This window comes from Tachysurus vachellii, chromosome 17 (genome assembly GCF_030014155.1).
Source record: "Tachysurus vachellii isolate PV-2020 chromosome 17, HZAU_Pvac_v1, whole genome shotgun sequence".
NCBI lineage: Eukaryota > Metazoa > Chordata > Actinopteri > Siluriformes > Bagridae > Tachysurus > Tachysurus vachellii.
This window is the reverse complement of record NC_083476.1, coordinates 20,664,062-20,686,241: the sequence shown is the minus strand read 5'-3', so window position 1 is coordinate 20,686,241 and position 22,180 is coordinate 20,664,062. Positions and strand designations below refer to the sequence as shown.

The 22,180-nt window shown below is 42.6% G+C and overlaps 2 protein-coding genes across 3 annotated transcripts in view; both read left to right on the top strand.

The window, feature by feature from the left end:
- The window catches only part of pof1b (POF1B actin binding protein), a 24,498-nt gene extending 21,974 nt beyond the window's left edge, over positions 1 to 2,524 (top strand). For both annotated transcript variants that reach the window (XM_060890797.1, XM_060890799.1), the window contains exons 11-13: positions 1 to 60; positions 691 to 808; positions 912 to 2,524. The exon at positions 1 to 60 is cut by the window's left edge and continues 11 nt beyond it. In XM_060890797.1, the coding sequence (XP_060746780.1) occupies positions 1 to 60; positions 691 to 808; positions 912 to 926 (193 nt within the window). In that variant the 3' untranslated portion in view covers positions 927 to 2,524. The remainder of the gene's footprint in view (positions 61 to 690; positions 809 to 911) is intronic.
- An 8,925-nt stretch (positions 2,525 to 11,449) lies between these two features.
- On the top strand, positions 11,450 to 19,624 carry LOC132859857 (protein sprouty homolog 2). The gene is made up of 2 exons (XM_060890825.1): positions 11,450 to 11,995; positions 16,074 to 19,624. Exon 2 carries the CDS (start codon positions 16,145 to 16,147, stop codon positions 16,994 to 16,996), a length of 852 nt encoding a protein of 283 aa, XP_060746808.1. The 5' UTR covers positions 11,450 to 11,995; positions 16,074 to 16,144; the 3' UTR covers positions 16,997 to 19,624.
- Positions 19,625 to 22,180: the final 2,556 nt, after the last annotated feature.

The window sequence follows — 22,180 nt, the reverse complement described above, 5'->3', positions numbered from 1 at the left end:
GCTGCAGCAGGAGAAGACGAGCAGCTCCGACAGCCTCACTCAGACCGTCATTACTAAAAAGTGAGTGTGTGGAGAGAAAGTGTGTGACGTTACGGTGAAGAAAACCTGTTCTGTGGCTAATAGATGACTTTCATTTTCGGCGTATATGAGATAAGCATAGCGTAGAGAAAGTGCTTCACTTCATTTCACTCCATTTCACTTCAGTTCCTTTCACTTTACTTCCACGCCTCATAACCAGCGTGCGCTTTTGTTTGGATTTTTTATTTTTTATTTTTTCCCGCTTTGATTTTTATCTTTTTAAAAAAAAATAAAAAGATTTTTTTTTCTCCTTTTTTTTTTCCTTTGATGTTTGCCATTCCATTATTAATTTATATTTTGCTGCTCATGTAACAGTACATAAACTCAGCATGCATTTTATTACGGTTAAACCAAACGTCGTAGTCGTAGCACGGAGCAGGGGCTTAGAGAAATACACAAAGAGTCGTTTCTAAATGTTTGATCCATATTATTGTATATTACATGTGTATATTATATTATACGTTGGATGTGGACACAAAAATGTCACTGACCGAACGTTAAAAATAAAAGAATGAGATGTATTTAGTACACATTCTGCTTCGACGAAAAAAAGAAATGAATGCGTAAGTATTACTAAAGTATCTGAACTGAAGCTTTTCTTCACTGGTGCAGGTACCAGACCCAGTACCCGATCCTCGGCCTGCTCAGCGATGACTATCAATACACACCTCCACCTGTCCGTGAGTCCAAGACCATCGTCATCAAGAGGACGGGCGAGATGACCAAAAAGGTACTGTAAGGTAAACAGCCCACACACACACCCCCTCCCCCCTCCCCTCACGTGTATTAAGAATGTATTAACCAGTAAGGTTTTGTTTTATTTTTCTCGACAGGGATACACTACTTAAAGACCCCCTAAAGACGCCGCACAGCTTCTCTCCGACACGACCGAGCACGAGACGAGGGCTACCCAGATTCTTGTGCCAGTACCTACTAGATCACCTCTCTATCTTTTCTCACCCGTCCGTCTCTGCACCCCGTTTCCTGCTTCCCTGTTTTTATCCCTGCTTCACGGCTCTAGAGCGGTGGTGGTTCCGGCTCTCGGCGTAAACGGGACGTAAGCTTCCCTTCACGTTCCGATGCCGAGCAGCTCGGTTTCCGAGCCACCACGACTCTACCAGCCTCTGTTCAGAAACTCCTGTAGTCATGTAGTCTCTGATGTATGACATTAAAGGATGTGAGCTCAGACCGGTGATGGGATTTGTTTGCTATATAACAGCAGTGGAGGTGTTTTTGTTCCTCTTTATTTGCTTTGTTTTTTTTTCTTCTTTTTTTTTTGGTTGCATGTGGAAAAGAGTTAATTATCAAGTATTAGAAATAAAAGAGACTAGAATATTTGGGTTAAGGAGACCATTGGTGTATTTAACAATAACAAAGCATGAGAGGGTTGTAGGTTTTTTGCGTTTTTAAACCTTAACATCTCGCAAATACTTTTACCATAAACCTAATGTGGCAGCTATATCAAGTTTTTTTTATATATATATATATTTTTAATAATCGTCCGATTCACGTTCAAACGCAGGACTGTAGTCATCTCAAGGAAAACGGTGTGACGTTGGACGTGTTGCTAGAAAGGATGTAATTTTGAAGTAGCAAATGCTCACTCACTGGCCACTTTAATAGGAACATTCAGCTTTTCAGTTATCCAATCAGCCAGTCATGTAGCAGCAGCACTGATACATGAACTAATGAAGAAACTCTTCGAAAACAAGAGCTTCGGTTAAAACACCAGAACGAGGATCTCGAGCAACCACGAGAACGCTTTCTCCAGAATTGGAGATCCAGATCCTATCCAGAGTGGAACCCGATGTGGTTTTCTGCTCTTGTAGCGTTTCCACTTAACTCAAGGTTCAAGATGTTGAGATGCTTTTCTGTTCACTGCGGTTTCGACAGAACGAAGAGTTATTCGAGTCGCCGCAGCCGTCCTGGGACCTCGAACGGGTCTCGTCGTTGTCTACTGACCTTTTCTCAACAAAGCTGGATTTATTTTTTTCTACAGCTTTTTTTTTGTTCCTGTTAAAAGTTGCCAGTCAGTGCAGTTTAATGGCAGCCACTGACCCAAATTAGGGACATTCACTAATCCTCAGCTTCTTTAGGTTTACTGTCAGCGGTGTGTAAAGATGTTTCTCAAAATCTCTTCAAAGTATAAAACAAAATTGTAAGAGAAAAATCCTAACAAGAGTTGCTGTATTTACAGGGGTGTGATTTCATAAACAACTGCATTAATCCTGCTTTAATGACTAAATCTGCTGTATACCGTGTTTCTACATTTTTGTACAGTGTATCATCAGCTTTTTTTCCCCCTCCCCTGTTGTATTCCAGCCATTTTCTTTTTAATATTCAGAACTTTCAATTCATGTCCGGTTTCAGTCTGCTTGGGATTGTTACACTGCCCTCTGCTGCCTGCAAGGTGAACTGCAATGCAATAAAAAAAACATCTGTCTGATCTCTGTCTTATTCATCTGTTATTCATCTGCATACGTTACGTTATGAGTTACCTTTAGGGGAAATTAGGGATTAGGGGCTGGATTATTTTCCAGCCAAAAAATAAAAAATAAATTGACGTTGCAATTTTTATCATTTTATTGAATGGCAAAATTACAAACCACATTTTGTTTTGCATAATTATACTCATTATACTAAATTAATTGTACAATTTTTATCTATTATTACTGGTCTGTAAACACTAAGGAATTACAGACGTAGGATGAGTTGAAAATTCCTTTCAATAACCCTGATTTTTATTTTTTATTTTTATTTTTTTATTATTTATTCTGCACAGCGTTAATCCTGTCGTCCACCAGGGGGCGACAAATTCCTCCTTATTACCCTATATCTTTCCTACCCGCATGAATGAGGTCATTAATGGCAGGAAGGGCACTTAGGGCTGCCCACCATTTTGATTCATTCACAGAATGTCACACAGACTCCCGTTTCCATGTAATTTATTCAATGCTATGTATGTATGTGACTATTTCTGTGTCTTTCGCAGTATTTAAGAAGAGTTTCGTGGAGATTTTAATAGACATAATCGTGATGACTTTAAAATATTCTGAGTGATCCTGAGGTGTTGTGGATGTGGTATGGAATGCTGTTGGAGATGTTCATTCACTAAGGCCTGAACTCTGCTCCACCCATTACACCGCTGTTACACCACTCTCCATTTCTGATGAGGTTGAGTTTGCTTAGTCAAGCTCTCGCTCTTCCTCTCTTCCTCTGTGTGTGTGTGTGTGTGTGTGTGTGTGTACGTGCGTGTGCTGTACTGTGGGAGAGGAGTGTATGAGTAGAGTTGAGAGGCGAGCAGGCTTAGTAATGGGAAGGCATTGATTATGCCTGATAATTCGGAGCTTTGATGTGGATAATGCAGCCTCTCTCTTCCTGCACTGGCCATGCACTCACTGCCCCTGGGACCACAGAGGATATTGGGTTTACAGACACTCTCTCTCTCTCTCTCTCTCTCTCTCTCTCTCTCTCTCTCGCTCTCTCTCTCATTCCCTCATTCGCTCACTCACATTATCGTTCTGTCATTTGACTCTAACAGTGCACTGCTTCTCACGAATATACAGCCTCCATAGGAAGCCATAAAGCACCTTTATTTCTCATCCTTGTCTCTTTCTGTATCTTTGTTTTTTTGTTGGTGTCATGCTCTGGTGGACCGTGTGTGTGTGTGTGTGTGTGTGTGTGTGTCTGTAGTCCTCTCTCTCCTGTGTAAATCATGTGTTCCATGATGATGAACCTCAACATTCACCAGTGTGTCTCCACAGCATTTATTTATGTATCTGTGTGTGTGTGTGTGTGTGTGTGTGTGTATGTGTGTGTGTGTGAGGAGTTGTCTATCGGTGTTCTCTCTGGAAATCTTTCCCAGAATTCGAATTTTCACTAAAATTTGTTCACGTCACTAGGCAGTAGTGGCTTGACTATTCTAAATTGTGCCTTTGTGTGTGTGTGTGTGTGTATGTGTGTGTGTGTGTGTGTGTGTGTGTCCAGAGGATTGACTCTGGATTCAACTCCACTTTCACTGGGATGAAGAGATTCTGAACAAAATAATTTGAATTTGAACAGGAAACAAAACAATAGAGAAAAATATTTGTGTCTGTATTTTTCAATGCAAAATATGTATGCAAAATATTTTGCATATTTTGAACTAAACTCATGTAAAAAATGTTTACTTAACTAATAAGTCTGCAATCAGCAACAGCAGTATGTTTGGAAAATTGTCTTCAACAGTTTAATCTTAGGAGCAGTTTAAAGGATTGAACTGAGTCAAAGATGATCTAGACAATTTGTTTTTATTTTTTATCGAATTTCCTTATTCACATGGCAGCTAATCAGCCGTCGTCAAATCATCATAATGATTAATTTACTCCAAACATATTAAAATTCTGGGGGGGGTCACGGTGGCTTAGTGGTTAGCACGTTCGCCTCACACCTCCAGGGTCGCCCTCCGATTCCCGCCTCCGCCTTGTGTGTGTGGAGTTTGCATGTTCTCCCCGTGCCTCGGGGGTTTCCTCCGTGTACTCCGGTTTCCTCCCCCGGTCCAAAGACATGCATGGTAGGTTGATTGGCATCTCTGGAAAATTGTCCGTAGTGTGTGAGTGCGTGAGTGAATGAGAGTTTGTGTGTGTGTGTGCCCTGCGATGGGTTGGCACTCCGTCCAGGGTGTATCCTGCCTTGATGCCCGATGAAGCCTGAGATAGGCACAGGCTCCCCGTGACCCGAGGTAGTTCGGATAAGCGGTAGAAAATGAATGAATGAATGAATGAATATTAAAATTCTACTGAAATCATTACCTTGTTTCCTCTTTTGATTTTGCAATGATTAAAAATCTCATTGCTGGTTGGTAGAAATAATCAGTTGCATTCATTTGTTTGAGTTTTTATTGCATCTAATGGTCAAATCTGTGAACTGCATCATGCACTAATAAATAGAGGCCTACCAGTGTTTGAGGTGGGGGTGGGGGGTGGGTGTCTGGGTGTCAGCAGGTATCACGCTGCCCCAGAGATCAACAGATGAGAGAAGGATGTTTCGGAAGTCCGTTTTTATGAGAGCATTTTCAAGGTAGCGATTATAGGTGTGTATAGTGTATAGGTGTATATAGTGTATAGTGTGTATAGTGTATAGGTGTGTATAGTGTATAGTGTATAGGTGTATATAGTGTATAGGTGTATATAGTGTATAGGTGTGTATAGTGTATAGGTGTGTATATAGTGTATAGGTGTGTATAGTGTATAGGTGTGTATAGTGTATAGGTGTATATTGTGTATAGTGTATAGGTGTGTATAGTGTATAGGTGTATATAGTGTATAGGTGTGTATAGTGTATAGGTGTATATAGTGTGTAGGTGTGTATATAGTGTATAGGTGTGTATAGTGTATAGGTGTGTATAGTGTAAAGGTGTGTATAGTGTATAGGTGTATATAGTGTATACAGTAGGTGTGTATAGTGTATAGGTGTGTATAGTGTATAGGTGTGTATATAGTGTATACAGTAGGTGTGTATAGTGTATAGGTGTATATAGTGTATAGGTGTGTATAGTGTATAGGTGTATATAGTGTATATGTGTGTATAGTGTATAGGTGTGTATAGTGTATAGGTGTGTATAGTGTATAGGTGTGTATAGTGTATAGGTGTATATAGTGTATAGGTGTGTATAGTGTATAGGTGTGTATAGTGTATAGGTGTATATAGTGTATAGGTGTGTATAGTGTATAGGTGTGTATAGTGTATAGGTGTGTATAGTGTACCGCACTATAGGTCTTTGTTTATTGTCTTTATTTTAACTCTATCACTACTGAATGTTCTCAAGTCACAGACATGCTAATACGATTTATTCAGTAGGATATCGTGATACATTACCCATCGGAGGTTGTATTCGAGTTCTAGAATTTTGACATTTCAGTGAACTACAACTAATCAGGCCTCAGGGGCTCTGTGAATGCTCGAGGCTCCTGGCAATTTCCTGCTTCCTCGATCCTGTGGTTGCTCCTCTTCTAGCACCATTCTGGCTTATCAAAGAGGAAGGTATAGATAGGTGGGGCTGTTTGGAAAGATTTTTCAAGGAAATCATGGCTCATTGTTGAAATCTTTACATCCTTGAAATGAAAGCTGCTTGGCTGAGGCTGCATTTTCGGGAAAAGTGCATACGGACGATAATATGGCGGAGTTTACCTCGATCGCTGAAGACCGAAGTGGCTTAAAGAAGTCTGAGGTGGTTTAGCAAGCTCTGGAACTGTGCAGTCACACAATATTAGTCAGGGAGTTTCTTCACTCTCACTACTTTTGCAGTCAGAGAGCTGATGTGTGTCCAAAGACTGGAAAAAAGACAGAAATGGTGGTCAAGTTCAGCAGGGAATCAAATCATCAACCTCATCCTATGTGCAGATTGTACAGCCTGGGTTGCTGATATTCCCAACAATTTCTGTCCATACAAACCCTGTTATTGTGGTTACTGACAAGCAGTTTGTGCAACCACTAATCAGACAGCACTTCCTGTCCCAGGTCACTGTGCCCCAGCAGACCCCACACCATGAAATTATAACTCTGGCCTCTGGGAGCAAACCAACCATCCTGTAATGGGGTCATATACAATCCTGTCAGGGCAAGCATGTAAAAAAAAGGTCCTTACCGTGTTGTAAAACACTGGGCATAAACCTTTCGACCACCTACAGACCTTCTAGTGCAGATGTGCAGACAGATGAGTGTCAAGACCTCTCAGCAGTCATGAAGTGCCACGAGACATAATAATTACTATAGACATTGTACTTCTGTCATCTTTGCCTTTCTTCTCGTTGTCGGTCCACGAGCGCATCAGATAGACTTCAAGTCTGCTCGACTGGTGAGACGAGACTGAATTTTGGTAAGATTCCGGCTGAGATGAAAACTTGATACAGTTTTCAGACTGCCACAAAAACAAGGAAACCACCTTTTCTAAAACTATATCCAAGACTCATACTACAGTACTAACGTTTCTAATGAATACACTGATGATGTCCTTCATCACTATCTCTGTCACCACCATCTCTGCACTCGTACACAAACATGGCCGCCGTGGAAATGCCGCAGTTTGATCGCTTCTGTTTTCATGTTGCCTGATGACTTGCCTTGACTGTGTTGTTTGCTAATCGATGACCGGTGCCTGTCTTGTGCCGATTTGGACCGTCTGCTTGAGTTTACTATTAAAGATCACCTTTCCTGCACTCGCATCTGACTCTGCAAGTGTTTCATGACAGCTTCCTACACACAAGCTGAAATTATTATCCTTTCTTCTCAAAGCAGTATGGGAAGAATTGAAATGTGTCATGATAATAATAATGAGCAATTTAGATGATGAGGTGGACACGGTGGCTTAGCGGTTAGAACGTTCGCCTCACACCTCCAGGGTTGGGGGTTCGATTCCCGCCACCGCCTTGTGTGTGTGGAGTTTGCATGTTCTCCCCGTGCCTCGGGGGTTTCCTCCGGGTACTCCGGTTTCCTCCCCCGGTCCAAAGACATGCATGGTAGGTTGATTGGCATCTCTGGAAAATTGTCCGTAGTGTGTGATTGTGTGAGTGAATGAGAGTGTGTGTGTGCCCTGTGATGGGTTGGCACTCCGTCCAGGGTGTATCCTGCCTTGATGCCCGATGACGCCTGAGATAGGCACAGGCTCCCCGTGACCTGAGAAGTTCGGACAAGTGGTAGAAAATGAATGAATGAATGAATTTAGATGATCACAGTCATTTTTTTTGGCCCCCTACCAGTCAGCTCTCTCAAATCGTACAGTACGACAGCTTCCATTCAGAGAGGACGAAGGATTAAACTTGCTTCTTCTGCCGGCAAAAAAAATCATTTTCGAACTTCTCTGTTCCCGGACGACGCAAAACGTGCTCTGAGAACATGGACGGCTTTGATTGGCAAGCTTCATTGTTATTGTTGTAGCGGCAGATTGATGCCCCTCCCACTCAGCCACTCAGGTCAGTTTTGCTGTGTTCACTGTGACATCTTCTGGATTTGACATCATGATTTCTTTTCTGCTGTTTGACAAGACTTGAGATTATAAACACGAACAGTCTACATTAGTTTAGATGATAATCCTAAGGAGAAGGTGTCCAATGCTGGGGTTCTGGCGGAAGCAGATGTTTGGTTAAAACATTGGTACGTTTGTCCCGAGCTAATTGGTCAATAGTTAATAGGGATCACGTTTGCAGATGAACGCAAGAAGATCTCATCCAGATCTAGGATTCCTAAAACCACACTTCCACCCGTGACTAGCGGTCAGCTTCGAGGCTCGTTGTAGAGTTTGATCTAAACTGCACTCACAGAGAAAGTGAGAAGCGCAGCTAGTGAGAGAGAGAGAGTGAGTGGTCTGAGAGAAGTGCTGTCTCTCCTGGTTCGTATTTCTCTGCTCCGCTCTGCACTTCAATAATTAATATTCATAATCGCATATCATGTCAGCAGAACACCCACGGCTTCCTCTCAGAGAGTCCTGATCAGATCACCTACATCAGATTCCACTGTCACATCAGCATATATTCATCTCATTAGATTATGTTGCTCATGCTTTTGGCTTTACCATTAGACAGCACTTTACTCGCAGGAAGCTGCCTCTGTCTCGTGGTGGAATTTGGACTTGCTTGTCATGTCCTTGTAGAGACACGAAAAAGAAAAAGAAGATGGGAAATGGGAAGGAATGTGAGGTTGAAGCTCACCCCCCCCATCTCTCAGAAAGGAATTCAGAGTCTTGGGGGCCTCTTTTTCGGTGGCCCCTGTCGACCCTTTTACCTCTATAACTTGGGCCCCTGTTGACGGTCATTGAAGCTCCACCTGGACACACATACATTCACACACACACACTGAAGCAACTGAGCATGATGTACTCTTTCATGAGCTCAATCTATTCCTCATTCGTTCTCCCAGTCTCCCACCCCTTCACACTCTCCTCCTTTCCTCCTGTACTCCCTTCTCTAGAGATTGTCAATCTCCAGTCTGACAGGGGAACGAGGCTCGCACTGACATTTCCCATGTGTCCGTTTTTCTGCTGCTTGTCTTTTTCCACTCGTCAGCCTTTGACCTCTCGAGTGCTGGAGGTGAATAATCTTATCACTGTGCGCTTACCGGCGTCTGTTTCACTCTGAAGTTGTCATACAGTGCTTTGTGTGTGTTATTGGAAATGTCTTGAAGTGCTTCCTGTGCTCCTTTAGTTTGGAGTCATTGGCATCTCTTCCGCCTTTTTTCCCCTTGCCTTATCTGATTGTGCGATAATGCAAAGTGACGTATGACTGGATCTGCTCTGGATTAAAGATGCGCTCGACAGGCCATGGTTTTTCTTTCTGTTCTTTGCCTCAATCATACTTAATGCTGTCTGTCCCCTAACTTCATCTCTCTCTCTCTCTCTCTCTCTCTCGCTCTCTCTCTCGCTCTCTCGCTGATGCACTCCTGGCCATTAATAAAAATTTTATACATAGTCAGGAAGTGCATTTGCAGTGGGAGCGGCTGGAGGCTCTCAGGCCGGCAGGAAATGAGCTGCTGGCTGGCGGCCAGGCTGGCTATTCCGAGGGGCCATGAGCTCGTCCAATCAGCTCGCTGCTCTCACTTAATGGAACATGCATTCTTCAGCCCCAAAGTATCAGCAACAATTACACCAAGGCGTGACGCTTGGTTGGGTCGGTTGCTCATCGTGCACGTTTTGCCTCCACGATGCATGATTCGCCATGATTGGTGAAGATGACTGCTTTGGTTTGTTTAAGATCAGGATGAATGACAAGGACAGAAAAAAGAGAGATGGAAGAAAGAAAAGGGGTGATGGGAGGGGTGGATTGTGGCTGTTGGTTCAGCGTTAATTTTAATCAGATGCAGATGGTGGTGTTTACGTTGTTCAGTGGTACAGAGGGAGAGGATGAGGGAGAGCTTGACTGCTTGTTTGGAAGAGTAAGCCAGCATGAGTGTGTGGGATTTTGGGCCAATTCCTTCTAGGAATCAGGAAGAGCAGGAGGCCAGAACTCAGAGAGGAAAGGGAGTCGGCTAAGGCGGAATGGGGTGTTGTGGGGGTAAAGGGCTGTAACTTGTAAATACAAAATCTCTCTCTCTCTCTTTCACGTAAGGATCATCTTATCACTATTCACACCTTCCATTACTTTTTATATTTTTAATATAAACAGCCTCTGAAGCTCGTGCCACGTTTAACCGACTGACAAAATCCTACCCACGAAAAATAAGTTCACGGACAAACTAAACAGAAATGCGCCGGCAGAAATGAATGACTTTGTCAGCTGTGTGCCGGTCATTAACCAGGCCATTTAACATTGATTCTGCCGTGGCTTAATTCGGCTCCCGCCCTCTGCTCTGGCACTGAGATCAGGATCTGTGTGTGTGTGTGTGTGTGTGTGTGTGTGTGTGAGGGCACTGTGCCTGGGCATATTCAGACCAGTACACAGAAACATACACACATGTACACGCTGCACATCCTTTGTTTCTGAATAACAGGTAGAGACATTTAAAGCAACTTTGCTCTCTTTGGTATGAAGCAGAATCATCAGATCTGGAAATGGAGACTAAGCCAAGAGACCGGGGGTGGGGTTAGTCAGGGGGGATTGATGCAAGCAGACGGTTCTTGATAAACATTCACTAACAAAAGTCAATAATATAATATAGCGAAGTCTATCGGGGCTCACTGCATTAAGACAAGTCCATAAGGACAGGAAGACGTCTGGCGATCCGGACTCTTACGGATATATACAGTACTATATGTTACTGTATTGCGACATGGGCTGATCTAGGAAATCTCCACGCATGCGTTTCAAAAATATTTCTGTATATTTCATTCAGAAAAATCATTCCAATTTCAGTTTCAGAATTCGTAAATTTTAAATAGTTTATAACTAGGCAGTTTGTTGCGTCTACATTCTGAAGTTTAGTCGATGTTTGTATTAAAAATTTCAGCATAGTCATCTGGCTTCCTTGTTCTTTGTGAGCTGGCTTTCTGTTGAGTCATGCATACAGTACGAACCCCTTTCTTTTCTGTCTTTATCTTGACTCTTCTTTAACCCATCTCATCTCTCTCTCTCTCTCTCTCTCTCCATCTCACCCTGGGCTAAGCTCACAGAATCATGTCGAACAGTGGATGGGGTGGCTGGGGGGTGGTGGGGATAAAAAAAATAACAGATTCAGTTTCAGCCTGATGATGCCACTTAGCCATTAACTATCTCCAGCAAGTAACCCCCCCACCACCACAGCACCACCACCACCAGCCCTTCTACCCCTCCTACCCCACGCCAGCCCTGCCTTTATCTACTATTCATATCCGCCAACCCCTCCCCCTCCGCCCTGCACTGTTTCCCACCCCTTCTCTCTTTCTCCCTCCCTGGTTGTTTGTGTCACCCTCACTCACTGACATACAGAGGCGCACAGAGTGAATGGATGAGTGCAGGAAGCCTAGACAGAGCGAGAGAGAGAGAGAGAGAGAGAGAGAGAGAGAGAGAGAGAGAGAGGGTGTGCAAGTGAGACGAACCAGCACTCACACTTTCAGCTCATACTGCGAATAGATGAACTGCAGATCCACTGCTCTCCAGCTTCACGTGGAAGTGTTGCATTCCCTGCTTTCCTTGATCACTTTGCCTCGGGACCTCTTTAATAATTGGGATATTTTAGTGACACATGTTGCTCTCTTTTCTCGGAAGAAACCTTACTTTATTTATTTTTCTTTTGAAGTGTTCTTCGTGCTTGTTTTCTTTTCGTCCGAGACTCTCGGTGCGCTCCTTGGGGAATGATTAAGTACTGAGGACCGAAGAGGAGGAGGATTGCTTGCCTGTCTGCCTGTTCGGCCGCCTGCCTGCATGTGTGTGGGACTCTAGAAAGACATCTAAAGCTGATTGAGGAAAAAGCAAAAAAGAACTTAAAAGTACTTTTTTTTGGGCTTATACAATGGATCTCCCTCCATTTAGAGGTGAGTGCCCTGTCTCTGCATTTGTTTGCCTTTTTTTCTAATTAATGTCCCAGTTCATGTGTCACTGTAGACTGTCTGTTTATGTCCGTCTCTGAGTTGTGTAAGTAACTTGTCCAGTTTGGTGTCCTGAGTGAACACGGCGGCTCGAACACAGCCCTGTGCATGCGTGGGACTCGGGGCATACAGCGGTGGCATTGATTGTCCTCAAGGTCGGAGCTGTCAATACAGCCAAAGCTGGCAGAGATTGAAAAAGTGGATATGAGCAGACTGCAAAAGCTTTCAAATGTTTAGCGATATTTTTATACATGCAACATGTTTCCAAAATTGTGTTTGTACGGCAGAAGTATAGTGAGTGAAAGTATATCTAGATCTCACCAAAAATTTACACTTGAATTGATTTAAAACTATTTTTAAACATTCTTATCTTCTATCTTCTGTTGTTCTTTTTTACATATAGATTGTTACTGTTATTATGATAATACATGTATTATTAGACTATAAAATATTTTTTTTCACATTGTAGTAAAATTTATTTAGAACTTATACTCTATTCATATTTAAACATGTGAAGATACGTTTTTCCTCATATTTAAGAATCGGGATATTTTTGTTCATTCCTCCGACATACCACATATGCCTATAGTGTTTCTCATTTTTCCTCTCTCCCACCCTTTCCCGCTCTCACTATCTTTCTTTCTCTCTCTCTCTCTCTCACTCTCTCTCTCTCTCTCTCTCTCTCTTGCTGGTGTCTATTTCAGTCCTTCCTGGGGGTCAGATTCAGCACATCCGGAATCTCATACAGTTTATTGTCATGCAATCCTGCTGTGTCCCCAGAGAGTCCAGAAGGGGCTGACTGACAGCTCAGGAACAATTTTGTCCAATCAGCTCTGATTCAGCACCAGCCAATTTTTTGCACCATAGTCCCGGAAAGAGATGGTCGAGCTATAAAAATGGACGTTTCAAATAAACGTCTGAATGTTGTCAGTTCTCTCAGAAACCCCATGGGTCACTGCAAGTCCCTAATGAATTGGCTTGCATGCTTTCAGCTACATTTACATTGTCCAGTGACCCTCTGCAGGACGGCTGTTTTCCCTTTGCTCGTTTGACTCCCGTCTCCTCCCTGCTCCATGGTTTTGAGTTACTCCCAGTCAGTGGTGTGTGGTGATTGTTATGAATAATATGCTCTCCTCATCCTCTTCCTGCCCAGGATCAAGTTTCCCTGGCCACGGATGTGTGGAAGGTACCGGGCGCAAGGAGCCCTGGGGCAGAGCTGCAAGGCACAGCTCACTCAGCACTGATACTCCCAGAGCGCAGGGGCCTGTCTTCAGGTTACCCCTCATGGCAGGCAGCACTGAGTAAACATGGCCCGCTCTGCCGTCTCGCTGTTTCTCTTTCTCTTTCTATCCATCTATCCCCACACAGCTGTCTTTCTCTTTTGCTCCCATGCACTCTCAGAGCTGGTTGTCTTGACCCGAGACAGGTGTTGCGCTAACTATTTGCTTTTTTACAAATACAGTAAATTGTTTTCCTGGCTAGCTGGGAGTCACACCCAGTACATATCTGTGATGTGATGAAGCACTCCGATAAAAGTACAGTAATGGACCAGGATTTTATAATCAAATGTTAGCATGAAGAAGAAATACCAAGGAAGGTTGGGCAGGGGGAGGGAGGGGTGTATTCAATCAGCACAGAGAGAACTACCATTATCCAACAAGACTGATGCGAATTCGATCCGTTTGACCTGTCGACTTGCCCTGTGCATAGCTTTCCTGTCGTCCACTAACTGACTAATTGTCACCTGCTTCGGACATGACAAAGTCTCTAACCAAGCAGAAAGTTATACTCCATCTGAATGCTGGATTCAGCTACCGGGAAAATAGCTAACCTCATCTGTTCTGGCTGAGATCACATCGAGGACCAACCAAAGCAGCGTGCACCCTAGTATAGCCGAAGGCCATTTCCTCTGCTGTCCCACCTCACTGAATAGAAGTACTTTTAGAGGACGTGGTCAGAGATTGAAAAGATGTAATCTGAGCTCGGCGATCAATAGTTCAGTGCACACGCTTAAGAAGCAAGAGTCCACCAGTAAACCAACCTCTTTGTAGCAGTGATGTCCAAAGTCAGCAGCAGTTGACTTACTGAGGATTCAGTCACATTTTAAGCTCTGCTTTAGTCCATGTTCAGACATTAGCAAAGCATCTCCATTTGGCCTCACCCTACTGTGCGGTCTGGGCAATCTGGAGCTGACAAGTGCTCAGGGACATGGTAGAGAGTGGTAGAGTGCTTTTTGCAGGGGTTGGGGAGGGGGTTCAACGGGCTTCCTGATGTCAGCACCTTGCCTCCTGTTCTGCTGGAGTGTGTGCGTATTGATCCGATGGCATCCTAGAAAATCAGACAGGGTCCGGGGCTTGGATTCCCACTGCTTCTGGAGTAAGCTGTATCTTTTGGGATTTATTTTACAAGCCTAACTAGGAAGCTGACAGGAAATGAAATCTAGCTATTGCTTATTATGATTGGTCCCTTTGGGAAATCCACTGAAGGTTCCACATAGAAGTCTTTAAAAAGGTTAAGAGTAGAAAGGCAGAACCATGCAAGAGACATGATGTTTTTTCGTGGCCCAATCAGTGTACTGATTTGAAAAAAGACAGTCTGTCTCTAATATGTTGAATCTTGCATTCTGCATTTTGACTATTTCTTACATTTGACATTTTGTGCTCTAGTTTAGACTTTAGAGTAAAGCTCATTTTTGAAGACAAGTCAGTGGAAAGTTTCGAGTAAACTTAAGTGTAGCCTGAAGTGATAAATGCTCCCAAGTGCTGACACAGTTGAGGAAAACCACATGGAAAGGACGTGCAAATGCTCTCACAAATATGCAATTTAAAAGTTCCTGACATGACACAGATGAGCAAACCCAAAACTTCCTTTCTGGCTTGTCCACAGATGTGTGCTTGGCTGGAAGTCCGGTGTTGTTTGTGAAATCAGGCCCCAAATAATGAGCTCATGGAAATGAACAGCAGGCCCCTCTAAACAATTAGATGGACTGATAGGCCCTGACTGCAGCTCTCTGCTGGATTTGATGTAATTACTCTCCAGGACTTCTTTTTCCTCCTCTGTGTAATTTGAAAATGCATTTTGTACTTCCGACCTGGGCCTCCTTATCTCGTCTTTATGGGCGGGTGGTGGGGCAGAGGATGGATGCTATCTTACCTTTTTTTTTCTTCTTTTTTTTTTGTAAGAGCATCCAGCTATTTTGCCAGGAATTCAGCTGACTGTGCCCCGGATCCTTGGCAGACTGGGAGCAGACATTGCTTCCTCTAATTGATGCCCCTGTGTATGGATTTCCGTTCCTGGTTACGTTAGACATGGCTCTCCTCTTCTGTGTAATCTCTTCATCGAGTAAATGCTTCTCCATTCATCCTCAAACCGTCTTTGTGAACACTGACCTCCTTTATGTGTGCTCAGGGCTTTGTTGTGCAATCCCAAGCATATGTAGCCGAACACAGACAGCCCAGGAGGTTTGTTAAATTTGTGTATTTAGTTTATTTAGAGGTTTGAATGCACAAAACTCGAATGCAGTCCAAGTTCCTGTTGAGTATGACATAGAATAATGCAAACAGTCTGTTTCTCAATTCCAGGATGCTGATGTTTTCCATGTACATTCCACTAACCATGTTGTTCCTGTTTATGGAGGATAAGGCTTAACAAAAGAAAAGTTTCAGGGAGGGACTGTTGGATTCCTCTGAGCAGCTGGGGAAAAGGATGCCTCAGGACATTGACACTGAGTCTTCAGGGTTCCCCTGTTTCCCACAATTTTGTTTTGCTGTCAATTTCTCTGCTCAGATTCTCTTCCCTTGTGTCAACAGCTGTGTGCACCAGATGCTAAATTACAGTGGGATGCCAATAGCTTTATCTCCATCCTCTGTGACTAATAATAGATCTAATCTCAGTAGTAGACTATGTAAGTGAGGCTATGTGTGCATGAGTTTCTGCTGTTCTCTTCAGTACCAGTACGTACTGTAGTGCATTGAATTCAAATGGTTCATTTTTATTAACATTGTCTTTTTATGATGTCTTCTAGGTTTATCTGATGTGCCGTGATTGGTGAAAGGCTTGTATCCAAGTCTCTTCCCTAGTGGCACAGGTGGCATTATGGATTCAGCACCTCCTCTCAGAACAGACCACGATGGCTTGGACCTCCAGCAGGTCTCTGTGCTGTCCTTAGATCAGATCCGCGCCATAAGGGCTAGCAATGACTATGTGGAACGTCCTGTGACACTCGACCCCACATCGCAGGTGGGTGTCTTCTATACACACGATGAAAGACATCCTCAGATGCCTCGCAGTCAGAGCCAGCACCAACATGCCCACCTGGCTCACCTGAGTCGCTCTAGTACAATCAGCTCTATGTCCCGTGGCAGTGCCGCTTCGGACCAGAGACTTCTTTCAGGTTTAACAAGTTCCCATTCTGGATTGGCCTCGGTGGTGCGTTCTCAACCCAAAGGCGACCTGAAACCAGACTTGTTAAGTAAAGGCTTGGCTGATGGGGAGGATTTAGGCTTGCATCAGTTCATCTGTGAACGATGTAGCCGTTGCAAGTGCCAGGAGTGTTGTGCCCCTCGAAGCTTGCCCTCTTGCTGGACATGTGGTCAACGATGTCTTTGCTCAGCAGAGAATGCCGTGGAGTACGGCACCTGCCTGTGCTGTGTCAAGGGCCTCTTCTACCACTGTTCAGGAGATGATGAGGACAACTGCGCTGACCGACCCTGCTCCTGTGCTCCGGCTCATGCCTGCGCCCGCTGGAGCACCATGGCAGTTCTGTCTCTCTGCCTGCCCTGCTTGTGCTGCTATCCTCCTGCCAAGCTTTGCCTCACTATGTGCCAGCGTGGCTACGACCACGCAAAACGACCCGGCTGCCGCTGCAGCAACACCAACACTGTGTGTCGTAAGATCTCGGCTTCTAACCCCGCACCTTTCCGGAAGACCCTGGACAAACCGGTATGACACTGAGACGGCACTCCATCTGTCATTCCGTCACTGCATTCCCCTTTCGCATTCCTGAGGATACCATGAAACCCAAAACTTACTGACCTGCACCCAACCAACCAGGCCTAGCTACATTATGTGCAAAAATGGAAGCTTGTTGATTCAAAACCATAAAATGTTGTCTTTTTATTTATTTATTTATTTGACTTTCCTGGCTAAGACAGATGACAAATGCTGTCCATATGTAACCTTTTACAGGGAGTAAGCTATCAGAAAAAAAAAAATCTGGTGCTGCGTTGGGTGAAATGCATCTTCTGGGCACAGTGCCATCTTCAGCCATACTGCGTGGACAGTCTGTATGCTAAAGGTCTGACGTTTGATCCGAGGGGGACGGAGAGCCAGAGCCAAAAAAACATTCAGTACAAACCATTTTGGACACCAAAAAAAGGGACCAGATGAAGCTCATTCAGGAATGGCTTGTGAGATGAGAGGTGGTTACCTGAAAAGACATTGGGCATGTGTGGATATGAATGGATGGATGGATGCACCTGAAAGAGCGAGAAAACGTGTGTGTGTGTGTTCGTGTTTGTGCGTGTGCATGCGAATGGGTGTGAAAGACATGTAAGGTGTATGTGCATGCGTGCGCAGTCTCAGGCCTCTGTCTGCTCTCAGCAGAAGCATTCTTTTTTATTTTTAGAGAAGCTGCTCTGAAAGACAAAGTGTCTGGTCAGGTTTCTAGCGCAGGGCAGCCTGACGCCAGCCTTCTCCCAAGCGCTCTAGCGTCCTTACAATTCCACCCCCCTTCCCTATCACCACCACCACCTCCAACCATCATCACCACCCCACCCTCTCGTCTGCTGCTCACTCTCATTCCTGCAATGGGAATTCTTGTCCTGTACTCTCTCCAGCTGTGCTATGGGACCAAATGTAATTCAATCATCATACATTCCCCAAAAAAACACAACCTCCACCACCATGGACTCTGGTCTGATTTTTTTCCTGCTGCTTTCAAGATAACATCAAGTTACACCGTTACATTCATTATTAGAAGCAAAATAAATGTCATAGTACAAACAAAGAAACTTCAGAGCACTGCGTCGTCTAAGATCTTACTCATCTTTGAACAGCAAAGAAAGCTAGTCGGGGAATATGCTATTCACACTATGGCCATACATTTCTAAGCACTTTGGACTTCATTTTGGATCGGCTCGTTAGCCGCTAATCGCGTCCTTATTCCTGATCGACAGGAAGTGAGAGTGTCGGAGAGCCGGAAGAAAGAGGGGACTCCTTTGAGTGGAGGCTCTAAGTCGATTGCCTTACCAGAGCACCATACTTGGGAACAAGGTGAAACAGATGCACCGATATCCAAAATTGGAACGAGAAATGAAATCAAGAAATCTGTTTCCAGAGTGTGTGTATGTGTGTGTTGTTTCCCCCCCGGTATATGCACAAGGCTCCTTGTTGTTAGAGTTCCTTTGCTCTATTTTTCTATCTATGTAGGATTGTTATTGTATTTCTATTTTTATTCTATTTGGTTTAATCTGGGTATTATGGTTACCGTTATTTTCTATTACCATCGGAAAAGTGAACTTTAAAATCGCAGGCCTGTCTAACACTTAAACATTAACCTGAAAGCGGCCTACATATTATGGAGGAGAGGTCTTTTGTGGTTCCACGCAAACGTATTTGTTTTACATTAACAGTCACACTAAATATAATGATCACCCTATACTGATCTGTCCTTTAACGATTACTGTGTAATTTGGTTGTATTTCTTTCACCATCACCATCACAAAATCAGAAACGAGTCTTTGTTGACTTCCACACAATCGACTAAAATAATGGAATTACCATTTAGGTAAAAATTAACACGATTAAATTTATGAATCGTTATGTTGTGTTTATAAACGTAGACGTCAATAACAGTGTAATGGAAGAGGGTCTCTTTCAGGACTGTCCTTATTTTAAAGGTGCAAAGACTCAAAAGACATTTACTGTCCAGGTACAATGCTATTGTATTAATAAAACTTTCTGTTAAGGATTTCAGTCCACCGCCTCGTTCTGATGTCTAATAGAAATCAGGTCAGGTGACTTACTGCTACTGGTGAAAAACCCAAACTTCTTTTCACACCGTGAAACCGCGATTCAACTTCTCCTCCATGGTTAAATCTTAAAAGACAATCTCTCCTAGGAGGGGTCATATTCTAGGGATGGGTGCAGTGTATAGGTACAAGCATTTTACAGGAACTGGTGCTGACCACAGTCTTTAATTTAACCACTAAAAGTTCCCCATATTGTCTTTGTAAACGTTGCTTTGGTACAGTTGGCATCTTGTAAGTTGCAAAAGAATTAAAGGAGCGAGAGAAAGAGAAATCTATATAAATGAATATATTGATATATGAATATAAATATATATATATATAAATATCTATATACATTTTACACTTTTTTTTTGTTGCCGACATATTATCGATAAGTCACAGATATTTATTTAAATGATTGTTAAGGAAAGATAAGTATTTATTTATGGTGAATGATGAAAAGAAATGACCCTTGTAATGATTTCAATTTTTTTTTTTTTTCGTGGTGAGAAGGGGGCGTGGCCTCGAGACAGAAGATAATAAATAAAATGAGTTTTCAAATGTATTTCTGTGTAAGTTCTTTTTTCTTCTCCCTGGTGTTTATGTATCATCATTGAACATAACGAGAGCTGTTTAAGAGCTGTAGCTATCGAGAGGGCGGAGTTTTGGAAACTAATTCCAATGAAATTTAACACACGTATAACACCGAACAGCTGCTACAGCATAATTTATACCTGAAAGCAAAGTGTTATTCGATATCAACTAATATTTTACTAATATTTTACGTTAGAAGTCCAGATTTACAGAACGTCTCCTTCGGTTTATTTACTTTAATCACATCTCGTTGCCTACCAGCTACAAAAATCTTAGCAAGTAAGATTTTGATTTAGTCAAACATATCTAATATTTCTTTTGTAAGATTACCAGAAAAATAGCTATTAAATATATTTCTAACTTTTTTGTACTCATTGCAATCCTTAAATTATCTAAATATTATTTTTTTTTCTTCTAGAAATAAATGCCTTAAAATGAGCAAAATTATCAGTCAGTTACGGCTGAAATCTAGAAATAGGTCCAAAAAAAAAAAAAAAATCATATTATCATTACGTTTGTTGACTAATATTAAAAATCTTTTCACTAAGAAAGAAGTGCACCAGTTTGCCAGAGGGATCTGATCTGAGTTTATATCATTCATTATCTTAATGCTATTATTTACTTCGCATTTGAATCATTTTCAGTTGACATTGTTATCATTATTTTATGACAGTGTTATTTATACAGCTGACTTGTTAAATACAACAAATTTGTTCTAGAATAAATCATCTACTGCTGTCTTTATGCACTCGAAACGCATGAACGTGTCAGACAAATCGTTTCCTCGTCACGACCTGAAAGTCGTCATGATATTGAGCGCAGGAATAAAAATGTTCCATCATTACTTACAATCAAGCTTTAATGAGAGACGTGTTTTTATAGCTCGGTTGGAACTGAATATTTTTTGACCTTGCGGAAAGGTTTGTCGTTTATGCTTTTAAAAGTAGTAAAACCCACAGACACACACACAAACACACACACACAAACACACACACACAAACACACACACACACAAACACACACACACACACACACAAACACACACAAACAAACACGCACACAAACAAACACGCACACAAACACACACACACACAAACACACACACAAACAAAAAAAACTTATGCGCCAACATGTTTTTGTTTATGGGGTTAAGGTTTAGATGTAGGCATTGTGCTAAGTAGCTGCATTAGTATAATGTTAATAGAAGGTCCTCACATGGATAGGACGATAAATATATATATGTGTGTTTGTGTGTGTGTGTGTGTGTGTGTGTGTGTGTATGTGTATCTGGGGTGCAAGTCTCGTTACTTCACTACCCACACTTCAGCCTGTTTGTCTCATAAATAAGTAATCAAGGCCAGTTCCTGCTAATGGCCTCTAAGAAGAGTGAATACAGATGTATGTGTGTGTGTGTGTGTGTGTGTGTGTGTGTGTGTGTGTGTGTGTGTGTGTGCTCTAAAGAAACCGTTTCGGCTCACCTTAAAGAAAAGCTCACTCTGGCTTCCACCAAAAAACCCAATGCATCCTCAGTGTGCATCGTATCATTAAGTGAAATCCTCTCTGGTGCCTGCGTCTCCATCACACCTCATTCTCTCAATGGCTTCTCTCACTCTCTCACTCTCTATCTCTCTCTTTCTCTCGCTCTCTCTCACTCTAGAACATATAAATAATGCACGTAAAGACGCAACAAGAAGCTTTTACATCGTTCTCTGTGTGGTGTTATCTGTTTTTACAATTCTCCAGACTCCCAGATTGTGGTTTTGTAGGACGTTCATTCAAAAATCTGCTTGATGCATCAACATGATCGAGAAGTCTGTTGGAATTACGACAGTTTTTTTACCGAAACATGACAGATATCTTCTGTGTAAATAATTAAAGATAACAGCAAGGTGATTTGCTTTGTATCTCTTTAGCGATACTTAAAATAACCTTTCTCACAGTCAGTGTCATTCACATCGCAGGTAAAGTGTGGAGCCCGATGTGTACGTCCTTATTTAATACACCGTAAGTAACCTACAAGTTACAAAGACTTTCAGTACATCCCAAATGACACATTGCACTATGCAATATGTACACTGTAGTCTAGCGTATGAACGTTTGAATGCTCGTATCATCTCGAATGGACCGCTGGCAATTCGGCAAAGTGGAAGTGGAAGCTGTTTTCCAGCCGATGGTGTATTTCGACTTCAAACGCATGTAACATGATGCTGCTAATTTTAAAGGAATGTGGAATTTTTTTGTATGTTGGAGACGTCTCGTACACTGTCGGCCATCTTGAAACTTTTTTTTTTCTTATCCATCTTTAGCAACTGGTAGCCTCGATATACAAAATGTGCAGTACATTGTAATAAACTCATAGTAACTAGTAGTAAATGTGTAGTAACAGTTAATCGTCTTGTCACATATTTGTAGTAAGTTTTTAGGAAATGTGTGGTAACGTAAAAAACTTGTCTTACAGTTGAAGTAGCTTCTAATAAGTTGAAGTACAGTAAGTTGTTGAACATGTAGTAAATGTGTAGTAACTTGT

Excerpts from the sequence above, each read along its gene's own strand:
- LOC132859857 (XM_060890825.1), top strand. The coding sequence starts at position 16,145 with ATGGATTCAGCACCTCCTCTCAGAACAGACCACGATGGCTTGGACCTC.